Here is a 17,676-nt window from a genome sequence, read left to right on the forward strand (position 1 = left end):
GAATCGCACGTGAAGTGAAATTTGCATCGAAGAGATCTACCTTACCGACGTAGACAACGATAAGCAAAGTTGCGATAAAAAGCTGCAACGTCTTTTTTACCTTTCTTAGTTCTCTTCGTTGTTATCATATCTTTCTTAAGACCATGTTTACTATGGTCAGTATCTTTATATCGGAAAGAGAAAGAGAGACAAATAAACAGAACATAAAATTTAACCTTTTGTGCCAACAATAAGATCTATTTTACTTTTGGTACGTCGCCAAGTGGAAACTTATTTACAGTGCGTTGAAAATCCGCGTGTACGCAGAAATCGACAAAATATAATAATAAATTTTGTATGGCTAAGAATAAAAATAAAAATAAAAAATAATAATGATGATGATGAAAAAAAAAGAAAACAAACCTTGTGTACCTATCAACTATATTATATATTACTAGCACTGCACTCAATTTTGTTATGCACCCTCATCCACATTTTCGAAAAATTGTATAGAAAAATAAAATAAAACGTGCGACGAAATAGAATACTAAATTTCGTATAATGAAGAAAAAAGAAAGAAAGAAAAAACAACAACAACGAAAAAGCAAAGAAAAACAAAAAAAAAAAGATCAAAAACCAATAAATTTTGTTGCTATCAATTAGAACGTATCACTGTCACTCTTGTCAACTTTGTTGGGTTCACATGAGTTTCCTACGAATAATATAGAAAATAATAATTAAAAATGAAAGAAAGAAAAAATATTCCACGACGTACGCGAGTATAAAATTCTACGAAAGTCTTATACGATGGTGATCAAGGTCAAACCTACCAACGATAGATCGACGATATCACGTGACGAAAGAAAGAGAAAGGGGAAACAGAAAGAAAGAGAAAGAGAGAGAAAGAGAGAAGAAAAAGAAACACAACACAACGTAGGAGTAAAGAATGTGCATCGACGAAAAGACCCGATCGTCTGGTAGGACCAGACAGAACTGACTCTACAATGCACGTGTTAATTTCAAAAAGCTACACCTACAAAATATCATCAGTTGTTACGTGAGAATCGTTTTACATCCTTCTCCTTCTTTTCCTACTCTACCTTATCTTCCTACTCTAACTTCTTTTCCTCCTACTCCTCACTATCCTCTCGATTTTAACTTCAAATTGTATATGTATCTACTTAGCTATAGACAGAACATTTTCACCTAGATCCAAAACGACAGACTTTACAAAAATAAACCACCTTTTGCTTCCTCTTCCTCCTCTTCTCTATATTCATATGCATATATATGTATGTATGTATGTATGTATGTATGTATGTATGTATGTATGTATGTATGTATGTATGTATGTATGTATGTATCTTTCTACACTATTATTCATTATCCTCAACATTTGGCACACAACGATCGAAAACGAATGCTAGTTTCTAAAACAGCCTCGTAACGATCTATTTTCTTGTTTTTCTAATATTTTTTTCTCTATTTCCTTAATATTATTCTGAAACGTTAATTACACTAGGAAGCAACCTACGAGTTAGTAAACGACGCGTAGGAAGTAGTATCGTTTTATCAACGAGCTAGATATGGTCCTGGACTCTTCAAGTCTGATCAAAGAGGAAGAGGAATATTGATGTTGATTTTACCTTGAAGTAAAAAAAAAAGAGAAAGAAAGATAATGAAACGTTCATAATTCGAGGATATTGAAAAAAAAGAAAAGGAAAAGAAAAGTCCTTGAATAAATACACAGTAACTTCTTTGAGTCATATCCTCTGATATGCGGGTATAAAGTTATATCAAAGATTCGATTAGAATACTATTGAATTTATTTCTTTTTTTTTTTTATAGATTAATGATATAAGAAAAATTATCTTCATAGATACTCGAAGATACTGATAGCGATGGAGAGAAAGCTATACGTCGATATTATATTTTACGAGAGTTGTTTCTTTATGGAGAGAAAAACAAAACAAAAAAAAAAAAGTTCGCGTGACTCGATACGATTACGCTGATTGATAAAAACTGAACGTGAATGAAAAAAGCAATCTCATTAGAAAGACAAAATTAGATACGTTTCAATGGAAACAGAAGGGATTGCCTTGATCAATGCAAAACTTTCAAATCAACGATTAGTTATTATCGTAATAATAAATCGAATAGAAATGAATTCCTACTTAATGGAAATGAGGCAAGAGAAATTTTATTAAAATTTTTATATGATCATTCTGTGAACAAGAGGATACTTTGTGTATATATTCTAAAAAAAAAAAAAAAAAAAAAAAGAATATTTTTCTATATTCGTTCGATTTCTTCGTTCTCAGAATGGCAAAGTAAAATACACACGAAGAGATTAGTACGTAACTGTGCGTTGTACGGTTTTCCTCGAGGTCAAGTAGGAATTTACTGCTACTGTATGTTTGCTCGATAGTTACGGAACCTAACGCTTGAAAGAAGAAAAGAATACATACACTTTGTTTCTTCTTCTTCTTATTATTATTCTTCTTTAACATCATCAAATATCAAGAATACGTATTGGACGAACAAAAGGTCGTTAAGATCGACCATTTTGGATTCTACGTACCGAAGATAAAATTTGATTTACTTTCTAATGAAAAAGAGAGAAAAGAGAAGAGAGAGAAGAGAGAAAGAGAGAGACAGAGAGCATAATTAATTGTGATGCAAAGTAATAAATAACTAATGACTAATGAATATTCGAACAAGTCTAATTTTAAACCTCACCTTTAGTCACGGTGAATGAATTCATTTCGCGTTATCGTATCAACGTAGTAGCGGCACAACATTCGAATTCTTTATAAGGAGAAACGTTGTTGATCGCATCCGGACGCTGACCAATCCATTTCCAAAGAAAAGAATTTCTCCTTATGCGGTTTCACGTTAGTACGTAAAAAGGTATGACGTCACAATCAAATTCTTCCTTGCGTAATCCGGAATTTCGTAAATAAGAAATACGTTTGACATCTTCCGAACACACTTCGTTTCGAACATCTCGCGATTCTCATATTTTTCGAATTTTCAACTCTTTCGATTTTTTTCAAGCATTTAAGTTGGGCTGTTTTGTAACTTGTTACGACGCATACTGTCCTAACGAACGAAGTTTCAATTCTTACAAAGAGTCTCGTGTACCTTTCACCACGCCTAACGTTCTAATTCAATTTGTTCTTTTTTCTTTTTCTTTCTTTTCTTCCCCCTCCCAACGAACCCTTCCGGAAAGCTATTTTCGAGCGCGTTCATAATTCATATATAATATCGAATTCATAAAAAATGCATTATTTTTTTATTTTTTTAATTATTTCAATGTTTTATTCGCAATAATTAATTTAAATTAATTTTTGCATATGATATAAATATCGACCGTCGATAAGACAGAAATCTTTCGTTAATAACATGCACAGAAAACTTCATTCGATCGAATTTAATTAATTTACAAATTCGTTCTTCGAATTATTTCAACATTTTCTTTGCATAATTACATTGAATTACTTTTACGTAACAAACTTTTGATAAGTATCGATCGTCGATAAAAAAGAGATACAATCATTCTCCATCGTATAATACCACATATAAATTTTTATTATCGATGATCGATAAAACAGATTATATTCGTCTTTCAATACTGAATTACGATGGAGAACATTAGAAAAAGAAAAAAAATATTACGTAAATCTATTTCTTCGATCCAATCGATCTATTTACGGATTCGAAAAAAAATGGAAAGATGAGATGGTAGATTATTTTCGAAAGTGATACACGATGCTCACACGATCGATGAAACTATTGCTGACGGCATTTACAGTCATACCAAAAAAGGGGTGGTACTGGATAATGAGTTCGATAAGTATACCGGTATGTTTAGTGTCAAGGTAATACTCTCTGTGGGTGAAGGGTACTCGAAAGAAGAACGAGTATGATGCTGTATATAAATGTACTCGACCTTTCTTTACTACATAACCTTCTTCCCAAAAAGACATTATCAAGGTGGATGTTTCTTATTTTTTTTTTCTTCTTTTTTTTTACAAATATTTTGACATACATTCACGAAGCTTCTTTCTATTAATTCAAAGACAAAAAAAAAAAAAGAAAAAAAAAACAAGAGAAATCTTTGACGTAAAGCGATTTTCCTGATTATTTAAAGCAACAAGTTCAATGCTTCACAAATTCATCTCATTTCTTATGTATCACTTAATCTGATTTATTCTAGATTCGCGCGAGGAAAGTAAAAAGATATTTTATCGCATGTAAAAGGAAAAAGCTTGTTTCCGGTTCGCTCAGCGTGGGCGTTTAAAAGCACCGATAAAATAATTGGCGTGAATTGATGGTAAAGGATTACGCAAGCGATAACGATCGTTCAATCACCGAACATGATGAATAGTATCTTGTTTAACTAGTGCAACGTTCTCATGAAAATGTTAATTAGAAGAGAGAGAGAGAGAAAAAAAAAGGAAAAATAGGAGAAAGAAAGAGAGGTGAAAAAAAAAGAATTTACTTGTAAGCTATTTATATAAATGATTCAATAGACTATCGCATTAACAACATGAATATTGTTACTCGCATACCGGTATCAAACGCTTTTTATGTAAGGAGGTCGTGCGGGTAGTATTTGTTACATGTAAAATACGCCGCGAGCGTAAACTCCGTAAGGGTTATGCAACACGTAATAGTATTTCGCACCGTCCTCGATGTAATTACAAGTACGAAACAAAAATAGAAAACTTTCTACGGTGGTAACAAGAAACCCTGAGTTCCGACATTTTTATTTGTTTATTTCTTTCCTTTTTAAAGAGATGAAAAAGTCGATGATGAAAAGAACGAAATTGACACTTACAGCCAGGAGGCGAACCTTTCTTCACGGTGATCCTAAACGGCTGATAAGTGGCGCCTGGTTGCACCTTTCCGTACATTGTTCGATCCATAGCCATTTTCTTTTTCTTTTTTATTTTTGTTATTTTCTTTTTTTCCTTATATATATATATATATATTTTTTTTTTTACGCGCACAAAATATTACGAACGACTTATTTTATTCGAAGAAATGACGGAGCACGCGCACCTCCATGTGTATACATACGCACGCACTGACACGCGTGGAATAAACGCGACACGCGCTACTCGAGTCACGTGGTACTGTTATGCGAATCACTGATTGGCTGACGAATCAGAGGGATGGAAGGGACCAATCGTTTAACCACGCGCCACTGCGACCACTTGTTGCAGAATGGCATCGAAACAAATTAAATATACATATATACATATGTGTATATGCATTTCTAATATATTTATAAACAATTAATTTTTCTTTTTTTTTTCTATATTGAAAAAAGAAAGATCAATGAGACGATTCTGATATATTTTCTTTTTAAACGTGTGTTAAACTAATAATAATATTATTGAGTCGTCAATAATATTCAATGCATATTTATATTTGTAAAAATAAATAGATGTGTTGTATAAATATATGAAACATTTTTTGTATTGTAACGAAGTTCAATATATTTTTATAAAAATATGTTTGATTAAAAATCAATAATATTTTTTTTTGTCTATAAAAAATAATTTAATGTATAATGTTAATATACTTTTCTTTCTCTTTCGTTTAAAAACGTTCAATTATAAAAATCAATAAATTTGTTTCTATAGAAAATTATTTAATGAGGACAATGTCGATATCTTTTCTGTAACAAAATGTTTCAACTAAAAATAATAGTGACTTGTTCAATGTATATTTATAGATATAGTTTAAAAATCAATAAATTTGAGATAAAGTATCATGGATATAGGAGTGACAGGAAGATTATTAAAAATTGCGATACGCGAAAGCGATGGCTAGTTTATCGTGGATCAACAGTTCGCTGCGATAATAACTCGATCATCCCACGTACGTATGTATATCTTGATACAACTATACGTGTTCTCTTGAAATACACGCTTATCTAGTTTTCTCTTGCACCTTTCCGATTCAAACGTCATACACTTTTCTGCACTGCTAAACAAAAGTTTCAAATGTTGATCAAATTCCAATTCGAAACAACACTGTATTTATAATTAAATTAAGGATAATATCAAAACGAGGAATATTATCGAAGAACGATGAGGAATGTGGCACATAACATACGGTGAGTCAATAATTATCGTCATTTCTAATACTTCTTTTTTTTTTATTAATTCCTAATACTTCTATTTATTCTTTTAATAATTTCGTACGAAATAAAAAGTTACAAAAAATAATCGAGATATATCTTATATGTATTAAGAAAAAAATTATCCCATCTATAAGATAACAAACCTACGAAATTAGTATTGGTTAAGAATTTTGGGAAAAGAAAAAAAAAAAGAAAAAAGAAAAGAAAACACGAACAATTTTGTCACAAAATAAAAATTAATACAACATAATTTATAAATCCTTTTCTTTCTTTCAATCAACAAAAAAAAGTTATTTCTTCCGACGATAATTAACGATTGTAAAGATCAAGAAAAAAGTATTATTTAACAAAATTTAAAACAAAATTATAATTTCATACGAAATAATGAACCAATTCGAACTGATGAAAATATTTTCTTTGAATTAACGCAAAAAAAAAAAAAAAAGAAAAGAAGAAAAAAAAAAAGATTTATCGACGATAGTTAATGGCTCCACTCCAAATAAGAACACGCACTAAAGGATTCACACAGAACGCATATCCCGAGTTGTCCCGAGTGATCATCCCGAGGAGGAATTCAGGAAGTATATGCGTAAGAGAACTGGCACTCGGTCGCGACGATCTTGGTGGGGTGGATGCAAAGACGGTGTAGCAACATTGGAGTAGTCAGAACGGGGTGAAGGGGAGTCAAGAAAAGGGGGAAGTTCGAACGAAAGTTAAGTATATTTCAGGAGCTCGACCCTATATGTGTATATGTATATATGTGTATGTATATGTTTATATATACAGAGACCTTTCTACGTATCAACAGCAACGTGAAACACGAGGAAGTTCGGGACGACGGGAAACTCACTAAAAATACGTACGATCGTTGGCGCTTGACTACTGCGTTCAACAAAACGCTTACTCCTTCATTGTTTCATACCGAAGACAAGACTAATAGTGGGGATACTAATTGGAATCATTCTAATCAAACTAAAAAAAAAAAGAAAGAAAAAGAAAAAAAAATTGAAGGTAAATAAAAATCGACAATTTTTCGATCCGTCTTATAATTAATTTCTTTTTTTTTTCCATTTATTACGTTGTTTAAATTCTACGTTTTTTAATATTCGTGATTACGTTGTTGATTAGAAATATATATATATGTGTGTATGTGTGTGTGTCTATACATTTTCAACAAATACGTTAACAGTGACATCTCGCGAGATTGATTAAAAAACAACATGGCGGTCGCCGTTCGAAAGCAATGACATGTTGCTTACGTTGTATTTAATTAATGAATGGTTTGTCTCCATCTCTCTCTCTCTCTCTCTCTCCCTCTCTCTCACTTTCTCTCTCTCCAGTTTCATTCTTGATATTCGACGTAAAAATCTTCATTGTATAATTTGTTAACGTCTTATCTTATTAACACACATGATAGAAATATTTATACATATATAGTGATATATACAAATTAATATAGATAGATATATAGAAAGTAAAATAATTCGAATATACTTTTGTTTTCTTAGATCGGCTCGTTTTTAAAGAACTAATAATTTTTGTCAAACGTCGTTATTTATTCGTGGCGCCATCATCAGATGTCATTTGAATGATTTATACAATACAGTTCATCGACGTGTAAACGAGAATCTTTTGTATATATACATGTATGTATACACATACACACATATATATAGATATACGTAAATGAATGTTTTCACAGTTTGGCGTTTACTTACACAGCAAGTGTTTCGACAAAAGGAAAATTTTCAGGCTTATACAACGTCCTTGAATGTTTCAATATAACCGATAAGTAACAATAACAATTATCATTAAGATAATTTGAAGTACACTCACAAAAAGTTTCAAATCACAATTTTAATTTCTTCGAATTCTACGATTATACATTAAATACAGATTAAGAAACATATTTACAAATAAATAATAATAAAAAAATATATAATAAAAAGAAAACGATAACAATTACGAATGAAAAATAATATAAATCGTGTTATATGCGACAATTATTGTGACTTAATGTTATATCAAATTAAGTAATTATTTTACATTCGTAATAAATCAATTATAATTAATTATTATATTATTTAAAATTTAAAATATATTTGTCAAACGTTTATTGAAACGTCGATACTGTCAATTTTCATTCTTATATGAGAATAATTAGATACAAGACGTTACGTTGTAACGTTCATTTTCAAAGAATATTTGATAAAATAAATATATACATCAAATTACGTATAACGTAAAAAGAAATTATAAGATTTAACTTTAAATGAATAATGAAACAAATAAAATCGTTGATCACTTTTGACAGGCTCGAGTCGTTGTCTAAAAATTTGAGGTTAGACCGTATAGGCCGTATGTTATAGAGTTTAATATTTACTTACCCAAATCATCCATGGTACGGTGATTCAGATTATTCGATTATCCAATACACAAAATATCCTGGAATGCACACACAAAAATCGTGAGATCGTCCGAAATACCGCAAACTACGGTACGACGCGCGACTGTCCTCTTCGACCGTGCGCATTCGAACTTCAAACATGGAGGACTGGAGTCCTTGTAATCCAGATTTCTCCATCGACACTGACCTTACTACCTCGAATCAAAACAATTTTTTTTTTCCATTTTTAAATCTCTTTAATGTACGATCATAAAATAAATAAGCTTCGAACGATACTACGTAAATTTTTGTATTTTATCTAAAATACATATATATGTTTATAGGTAGATATTACATGTGTTTATATATATATATATATATATATATACACATGCACACACATATACATATGTGTATTAAGTTTAACATAGAATTTGTGCATCTGTATTTAATGTAACGTAGGATCAAACGAATAAGATAAGAACAATTTGTAGGTTTATTTATTAATAAAAAATATTCTTTAGCACTTTTATGGGCTTTCAATGTTATTATTAATTTTATATTAATATTATCTTACTTTTAAATATTATTATATTTCTACCAAGAAGAAAAATTTCCAAAAGAATTCGTTAAGACCTTTTTCTTCTTAACAGCTGGCTCTATGGTTAATGCTTCATCTTTGTCTGCTCTATAAAAGGAACGCGAATTTATTTATTTATTTAACGCAGTCGTATAAATATTTTGTGAAAAAAATATCTTACTCACTTGTCTTCATTGTTTATCTTTAAATATTTGCCTACGCCTGGACGATAAATTTTTAGAACATCATTTCCTTCCTTTTTATCTGGATTTTTACTTTTACTCGCTTCCTGTGCTAATTTTTCTGCTTCTGCCGCTCTTTCGGCAATTAATTGTTCCTCGGCTTCTTGAAAAGGATCTACGAAGACTAATACTCCTTGTATTATAATATCTTCGATCGGTCTATCTTTATTGTCTACTTCGATTTTTTCTATGGTATTTAACGTTTCTAAACCTCCAACAATTTTTCCAAAAACGGTGTGTTTTCGATCAAGATGTCGACATGATCGAAATGTGATAAAACTGGAAAGTGATAACGTAATTCAATATTATATAAAATATCATCTTCCACACTTTAAAATACTTGCAATTGAGATCCATTTGTATTTGGTCCTGAATTAGCCATTGAAAGAATACCTCTTCCTTGATGAATTAAATTTGGTTTAAATTCATCTTCAAAAGATTTACCCCAAATAGATGTTCCACCATTACCAGTATTCGTTGGATCTCCTCCTTGAATCTAAAGAATTATAATGTCTTTATATGAATACTATTGAAATCTAACATAATATTTAATTTCAATATTACCATAAAGTTTCGTATCGACCTGTGGAATTTTGTACCATTATAATAACCATTTTGACAATGTTTTACAAAATTCTCACATGTTTTTGGTACAAGATCACAATGAAGTTCCAAGTTCAAGGCACCAAAGTTTGTGAGTAATCTTACGTATCCTATAAAAATTCAATGCAACTAAGTTTATTTTTATTTATAATAAAAGTACGTATATAAATATAATAATTAACCTTTCTTTTTAACCCTTTCATATCGAACTAAGTCTTCTGCAATTACTGCAGCTTGATGAGTTGTTTCTCTTGGCATTACCGTAGAAGTAAATCCTGCAGCTACAGCACCAGTCGAATAATGAGCCTGCATGAGCAAGTGTTATTATAAATTAGCGAAAAAAAGTGTTCGTTACTAATTGAAATATTATACATACAGCATTGAACTTATCAGCTTGCGGTTTAGTACTTTCTTCTTTAATTTCTGGTTCTTTATAATCTCTTTTTAATTCTGCCAATATTTCTTTTGTCTCCATAGATACTGTTTTAAGTTTTGCAGTTGGATCGGCTCTTTCTTTTATAGCCTCTAAAAATATGTTCAAAAGTTATAATTCATAGAACACATAATAAGAAAGATATATAGAAAATAATTCTCATAATAAAATCATTGAATCACCTTCATCTTCAACTCTTATATTATTTTTAATATGATGAAATGTTGATAAATTAAACTTTGTTACATTATTTGGATCTTGAATAGTAATTATATCTTTTCTTGTAAAAGGCTCATCGTTTACTAAATCTTTCCAGTTGCGAGTCTTTATGTTTAACTGGTCTACTGCCTAAAAATATATCTTTATTAATACAATCTATTATTAATATATTTATAACAATAACAATAATAATAATAATTTTAATCAATTTAATAAATATAATATTTACCTCGTATGACATTACGTTTCCTGTTGTTTTAATAGCAACAATATGCGAATGTTTTGTAAATGGTTTAAAAAGAATTGGACAGTGATATTGTCCTTGTGCATTTTTATAGAAGTTCAGTTTTATTAATGTTTTAGGATCTAAAGATTTTCCTGTTACAGGATTATGTTTAAATCTTTTTACGTATTCCAAAAGTGGTTCTAATTCAAAGATATGCCCTTGCGCATCGCAATAAGGATGTTCGAATGGTTTTAAACTCAAACAACAATGATCATATGGTAAACGTCGAAATGTGGTATCTTCGCTAGATTCTAGAGGACCAGATCTTTTCCCACCATATAATGTTGTCCATTCCGTGTACGTTAAGTACCTACAAGTAAAATATATATTCAAGAAAAAACTTTTTTCTAAATGTCCTAACCTATGTAAACTAAAATATAGAAAATATTTACATTTTATCTTTCTGATGCTGTCGTTTCCCCATCTTGACGAATGTTAATAATAACTACTGTAGAAAATTGACAGATCTATCACACTGATTCGATAATAGTTTTCGTCTTTATCTAAGTCTAATCTTTTGCAACCTTATTTACAATATATGTCAGCGCATGAATAACACATGATCTTCATATGATATAAAAGACATCGAAAATATAACACATACATTTAACTTTGTTTCACGAGTACAAACAATACAATTTCTATGAATAAAAGTTGTTCGAAAAACCATAAACGTTACGCAATATATACTTAAATAACAATGAATGTTTTCTCAACTATTAGAACTTTGAAATATTTTAGCAACGCATTAGATCGGAAGTGGTTCGCAGCGCCAATATCAGTAAGAATTAGAACTAATAATTATCACCAGAAAAAATCGTAAAAATTATATAACCTGTTACTTACGAGCTTATAATGATCTTATATTCGATAAAAACTCATTCGAATAATTACCGTAATACTGATAAATAAACATAATATGTTAATATCTTCTATTCATTAAGAAACAACACCAATCAGAAAAGTAGAATCTCCAACTAACCAATCAAAGCACAGTGATTACAAAAATACGGAATAAAAGATTAAACATTAATTGAAGAGTAATAAATACAAAAAAAAAAAAAAATAATTTGAATTATTAAATAACGAATATAATAGTCAAATGAGAGAGATTCTCGCGGGATTTCAATAAGAATAAATCCGACCAATCACGATTGCTTTGAGAGCAATAAGAAGGGAGACGGATGTTAAAGAGTAAACAAAAGGGAGTCGTAACGTCGAAGAAAGAAAAAAGATAGGAATAAGAAAAAAGATTTTTATTATCGTAAAAAGAACACGCGAGAAAACTTATTGAAATAAAGAATGGTAAGAAGATTAAGAGAAATGTAGATTAAAATAATGGAGTATGATCGGTGGGGATAATGAAAAGTGCAGTGACGTTCGCAGCGCCGCCACGCGTTAGAAAATAAAGTATTGGTTCGCTGCAGTGATAGTAGTGACGGTGACGGTGACGGTACGGTACGGTGTCGGTGTCGGTGTCGGTGTCGGTGTCAGTGGCGGTGTTATGTTAAGATAGTAGGTGTGGTGGTGAGTAGTGATGTGGTGGTAGTGGCGGCGGCAACGGCGGCGGCGGTGGTGGCGGCGGCGGTGGCGGCGGTGGCGGCGGCGACGGGGCCGGGCAGAGTCAACATCCGGCGACGACGGTCAGAGAGATGCGCACGTTTCGTCGGCGCTCGTCGTGGAACGAAGGACGCCGCGATCGCGATTTCGGGACATGAAAGGGAGATGAATGATTGCGAGAGGGAGACGACGAGGAGGACGTGAGAGAAGCGCCGGTGCTTCCGGGGGTGTCGAAGAAGAAGAAGAGACGACAACAGAAAGAGAGAAAGAGAGAGAGCGAGAGAGTGCGAAAGAGAACGAAAAAGCGAGAGAGAGAGAAAGAGAGAGAGAGAGAGAGAGAGAGAGAGCGACGACAATTCGAACGAATCTCTTTGCTTTTTCCACGCTCGTGTGCTGTTTACCCAACCTTTCCCCCCTTCGTGAATGGTGTTGTGCTTTAAGATCGACGCGCGTCTCTACCCTTCTTCTTCTTCTCGACTTTGCGTAATCTCTGTGTGTTACCGATTCGGGGATAGGTATATTTTATCCTCGATCACGTCATTACACGGGAGTTAAAGACACGTTATTACGAATTCGCATTACTCATTGTAAATTCGACGTTTCACGGAATAACGCGTTCTGTCTTCGTGTTGTTTCGCGAATCGTCGTTACTCTCGATTAAAACGAAAAGAAGAAGAATAATAAAAGAGCTACTAGTGGCAACACGGACGGCACCATAGACCCGATATTGTCTCGATAGTTTTTAATCTTTTTTATTCGTATTATTTTTCTCTTTTTTATATTTTATTTTTCTTCTTCGAAGTAAGAGAGAAAGAGAGAGAAGAGAGAGAGAGAGAGAGAGAGAGAGAGAGCTTGCGCGCGTGGTGCTTGCGCGGACTCCATTATCTCTCTCTCTTTCTCACGCGAGGAGAGAACCGGCGAAGCCGCGAATCATCGCAAAGTCCGCGCGGCTCTTCTCCTACGCGGACCGCCAAGTCCCTTTCCCTCGCTCCTTTCCTCCTCGACCCGCGCCTCCCCTCCCCACCAATCCCGGCGAGAGATAGTTCCTCGCGCGACGACGACGGCAAACACGGCGTGGACGGACGCATCATACACACGAGGTACGAGAGCCTACCATTGTCCGTCGCGCTTTCCTTTCGCTAAGAGCTCTTTTTATATTTTCCTCTCTTACTCCGATCTTTTATCACCGCTCACTCTGATCTATCATCTTTCTCTGTCTTTCTTAGTTTCCTTTCTTTCTTTCTTTCTTCCTTCCTTCCTTTCTTTCTTTCTTCCTTTCTCTCTCTCTCTCTCTCTCTCTCTCTCTCTCTCTCTCCTATTTCTCTTCTTTCTCCTCTTCCAATTCTCTATCTATCTCTGTCTTTTCTCTCTCTCTCTCTCTCTCTCTCTCTCCGTTCTTCCCCTCCTCCTTCCTTCCTCGGGCGGTACGTCCTAGGGATCGTGTTCTCGAGGAAGCTCGAGGCGGTTATCCGTCGCGGCTAAAACGAACCAAAACGATCAAACGAATCGAGAATTTGAGGAAATAGATATGAAAGAAATCTCAGAAAATTTCTACGATGGTTCTACTTTACATCGAGATCTTTGTTCTCTTTTACGTTTATCGATAGACGAATACTCGTTTAACCAAGTTTTAGTTTTCTTTTTTTCAATTTTGGAATACGTCAACTCGTACTATGATATTTAAAGATATTTAGAACTTTACATTTTGTGTAATTTAATGTCTAATGTTCTTCATTTGAACTTGAAGATATTTTCCTTTCGGTCTATATTTTCTCTTGTACTTATATATGTAATAGACACACTCCTTTTTTTTTCTTTTTTTTTTTCTTGTTTAAATATTACAAATTAAGTTGACGAGTTGAGCGTTGCAAGATACTTATTATCTCAATAGGTGTTTCCTGTTTTATGACAAAAATGTTATGTGTACAAGTTCTTTTTTATGTCAACAAATTGCTTTAACACGACATGATAACCTTCACGTTATGCATATATTGCAGAAACATGTCGTCTGGGGCAGGGTCAAGTGGAACCGGAAGAGGTCGTGGTTCATCGTTGGCAGACAATAAGCCAGAAAACAAAGAAACCAAGCCAAATCCAAAGATGTCGAAAGCTCTAGGAACTTCTGCTAAAAGGTACTAAACTTTTTTGATTTATCATTTAACGTTTACTTTGGCAGTTGTATCCATTTATAATTATTTTTATTTGTTTAATATTTTTATCGCAGGATACAGAAAGAATTGGCTGAAATCACATTAGACCCACCTCCAAATTGCAGGTTTGTTGTTATCGTAATTAGTACAAGCTGCCATTATTTACTTTTGGTAATTATGTTATATAAATTTCTTTTTTACAATCTTATCTTTTGTTTTTACAGTGCAGGGCCAAAAGGAGATAATTTGTATGAGTGGGTATCTACGATATTGGGTCCTCCAGGTTCTGTATACGAAGGAGGTGTATTTTTTCTTGACATACACTTTTCTCCAGAATACCCCTTTAAACCTCCAAAGGTATATTAGATATTGAAGCTTTCAAAATACAATGTTGTTTGTTTTGTAAATATAATTTTAATGTTTATAAGATACACATTAATATTACCTTTTTGTAGGTCACATTCCGAACACGTATTTATCACTGCAATATCAACAGTCAAGGAGTGATCTGTTTGGACATATTGAAAGACAATTGGTCTCCTGCACTTACAATTTCGAAAGTGTTACTTTCTATATGCTCCCTTCTCACAGACTGTAATCCAGGTACAACATTTTATAATAGTAGTTAGTAAATATTTTCAACGAGTGATTTGTAAGCTAACACTTAATAAAATTTTCTTTTACAGCTGATCCTTTAGTGGGTAGTATAGCAACACAATATTTACAAAACAGAGAAGAACACGATCGCATAGCACGGCTATGGACCAAGCGTTACGCTACATGAGCATATTTGTAATACATATGTAACTCCTATTAGTCTCATGCCAAGTTCTCATCAACTGCTGTTCTCATCAAAACGTCTCACAATAGCTATTATACATCTTTATCCATGATTATACTGGTCGAGAAACTCTACGTGAAGACCTTTTGAGATCAGCTTGACCATGATTGTGATGTGCTTTATTTCAAGGATGTAATGTGCCTAAGATGAATGAATGTGTGTGCAAGTATAATGTGTTAGGGCATGAAATAGGAGTTTTTCACCTAAAAATTATGACGGGATAGTATTTAAATGGATTGTATTGTATGCAAACAATACCAAGCCGATACTGCTAACACTTGTAGGGTAGGTGATATCATGAACAATATAATTAAAAATTAAATTATAAGTAATTAGGTGCATAGTTTGTGAAACGTGAATCTAGAAAAGCACGATTCTCCACAATGTAAACTCCAATATTTTTATATTTACTCAATTTTATTATATTTTTAAATTATATTGTTTAAATGTAATTTTAATTCAATTTTATCCAAATTGGCCATACCAACATTACGTGTGCACCTATTCGGAATTTTTACCAAGTACATCTTCTCCAAAGAAAATATTGGAATTCGCAAGAACATAAAATCCAATTATAATATTTGGGGCCACCTGCAAAATCTTTGTAACTGTAAATAAATATCATTTCCTGTATATTCGAACTAGTACATGAAGAAACTGGAATTTCTATTGTCTACATGCGTATGTATAAATTGTCTTATTAGCCATAAGTATTCCGTACTATCACATTACCGTACTTCATTACTCTTTTTTTGGTATTTGTACTTTATTTTTCTTTAGGAAAATGGCTGTGCCACAAAACAAATTAAGAAATGTTTTACTCGTTTTATAATCTGTTGTGTAGTAGCCATTTCATATTCAATGTGTTCACTAAAGTATTGAACTTCTTTTTTTTTTTTTTCTACTAAGAGATCCTTTTTGGATTATACGATATTGATCGATTTATACAAATTTTTCTTTCATGTAATTTCTATATAATTAGAACACATCTATGGCAAGAGACGAAAGATAATGGCTTTTAATGGCAAGGTGGACCAACAGACCACTTTGTAAATAATTCAGATCGAAGGAGCAAGTTGTTGCTTGGAAAACTGGGTGGTAATGTGTGTGACTGCAATTTATATACCTTGTAATAAACAATCAGTAAAACTCATTCAATTTAACATTGTACAGTTTTATGATGTAAACTAAGCTTTTAAGATTTTTCTCTTCGATGTCAGAATTCTCTTGTAAATATCACTGTGTGAAATGACTTTGCATGATGAGGTGAGACTTTCTTTCTCTTTCTCTCTCTCTCTCTCTCTCTCTCTCTCTCTCTCTCTCTCTCTCTCTTCTCTTTTTCTTTCTCTTACACCTCCATTATAGACATAATCGTTTTATTCATAATTTTACTCGGTTCCCAGATTACTTGAGAATGTTAGGTCTTCTGGTTTTTGTAAACTGTTGAACGAACATCAAATTTTGTATGTTGCTTAGTGTGAAAGCGGCGCATTAATTCTATTTAGGAATTGTAAATACGTCGATATACAAACATATTTGTCGAACGTGCATATTTGCTGTTTATAAGAGTAGTAATGGAATATAATCAATCTTGCTCTTCCTTAACTAGAGAGAGCTGCAAAAACAAAAACAAAAGACTTTGTCTATGAAAGTGCATAATGCAGTTTACTATAATATCCTGTTAAATAGAATTTAACTAAGGATCGCTCTCCGTTTGTATTCCTTTTGTAACAAATCATCAGGGGAAACGTTCCATTCCAAGAAAATAATTAATTCCAATTTTTATCCATTTTCTTTTTTTTTTGAGAGATTTCTTTATCTATAAGTTCTTCGATTAAGTGATATTTCATTTCGCAATTTTTATTAGACAAAGAGATTATGTTACATTGTATTTTAAATATATTTCATATGTTCAAAGTTATGCTGCATTATTCACAAAGATAAATATGCGCTATCCACAGAAACTATTTAACTGACGAATGCGATTGTAATCTCTCTCATTCACTAAAGACAGAAAGAGGCTACAGCTCTGGTGATATCAAAATGGCAAAAAAAAAAAAAAAAGAGAAATGAGAGATCCACTAATCCTAATCAATGATGGATGTTAGTCTGCTACCGAATGGTCTGCATAAATATAAATTACAATAAAATAAACTGATTATAAAATTATAATATCGCGGAATTAATTTCTTTCCTTCCTAAATTTGTTATATATATTTCATACGAGGTGTACAAGATAT

At 32.4% G+C, this 17,676-nt stretch overlaps 3 protein-coding genes and 1 long non-coding RNA gene across 12 annotated transcripts in view; 2 read left to right on the forward strand and 2 right to left on the reverse strand.

Moving 5' to 3' along the window:
* Positions 1–8,662, reverse strand: part of LOC122628115 (leupaxin) — a 25,149-nt gene extending 16,487 nt beyond the window's left edge. Inside the window, exon 1 of one of the 4 annotated variants that reach the window (XM_043809999.1) lies at positions 8,524–8,662. In XM_043809999.1, coding sequence (XP_043665934.1) covers positions 8,524–8,536 — 13 coding nt within the window. In that variant the 5' untranslated portion in view covers positions 8,537–8,662. Of the gene's footprint in view, positions 1–809; positions 963–2,718; positions 3,029–4,822; positions 4,954–8,523 lie in introns of those variants that run through there. The other 3 variants (XM_043809996.1, XM_043809998.1, XM_043809997.1) reach the window with 3 other exon arrangements.
* On the forward strand, positions 3,849–4,420 carry LOC122628120. Its single transcript, XR_006326981.1, has 2 exons — positions 3,849–3,975; positions 4,199–4,420. It is a non-coding gene; the product is annotated as an uncharacterized LOC122628120 (long non-coding RNA).
* Positions 8,597–11,564, reverse strand: LOC122628116 (RING-type E3 ubiquitin-protein ligase PPIL2). 2 transcript variants are annotated; one of them, XM_043810002.1, is made up of 10 exons: positions 11,278–11,564; positions 10,829–11,195; positions 10,563–10,728; positions 10,324–10,472; positions 10,130–10,253; positions 9,909–10,057; positions 9,689–9,840; positions 9,288–9,623; positions 9,100–9,210; positions 8,597–8,738 (listed from the first exon to the last, which is right to left on the reverse strand). In XM_043810002.1, the coding sequence occupies exons 1-9, from the start codon at positions 11,307–11,309 to the stop codon at positions 9,120–9,122; spliced, it is 1,566 nt and encodes a 521-aa protein (XP_043665937.1). In that variant the 5' UTR covers positions 11,310–11,564; the 3' UTR covers positions 8,597–8,738; positions 9,100–9,119. The 2 variants fall into 2 exon arrangements, with proteins under 2 accessions (XP_043665937.1, XP_043665936.1); XM_043810001.1 differs by lacking the exon at positions 8,597–8,738 and having other exon boundaries at positions 8,871–9,210.
* Positions 11,565–12,391: 827 nt separating this feature from the next.
* LOC122628071 (ubiquitin-conjugating enzyme E2-24 kDa) lies at positions 12,392–17,608 on the forward strand. Of its 5 annotated transcripts, XM_043809894.1 has the most exons (7): positions 12,456–12,746; positions 12,777–12,960; positions 14,443–14,577; positions 14,670–14,720; positions 14,820–14,952; positions 15,051–15,198; positions 15,282–17,608. In XM_043809894.1, the coding sequence occupies exons 2-7, from the start codon at positions 12,869–12,871 to the stop codon at positions 15,377–15,379; spliced, it is 657 nt and encodes a 218-aa protein (XP_043665829.1). In that variant the 5' UTR covers positions 12,456–12,746; positions 12,777–12,868; the 3' UTR covers positions 15,380–17,608. The 5 variants fall into 5 exon arrangements, with proteins under 5 accessions (XP_043665832.1, XP_043665829.1, XP_043665827.1 ...); XM_043809897.1 differs by lacking the exons at positions 12,456–12,746; positions 12,777–12,960 and adding an exon at positions 12,392–12,412; XM_043809892.1 differs by having other exon boundaries at positions 12,456–12,960.
* Positions 17,609–17,676: the final 68 nt, after the last annotated feature.

Source organism: Vespula pensylvanica, chromosome 3 (assembly GCF_014466175.1).
Source record: "Vespula pensylvanica isolate Volc-1 chromosome 3, ASM1446617v1, whole genome shotgun sequence".
Lineage (NCBI taxonomy): Eukaryota > Metazoa > Arthropoda > Insecta > Hymenoptera > Vespidae > Vespula > Vespula pensylvanica.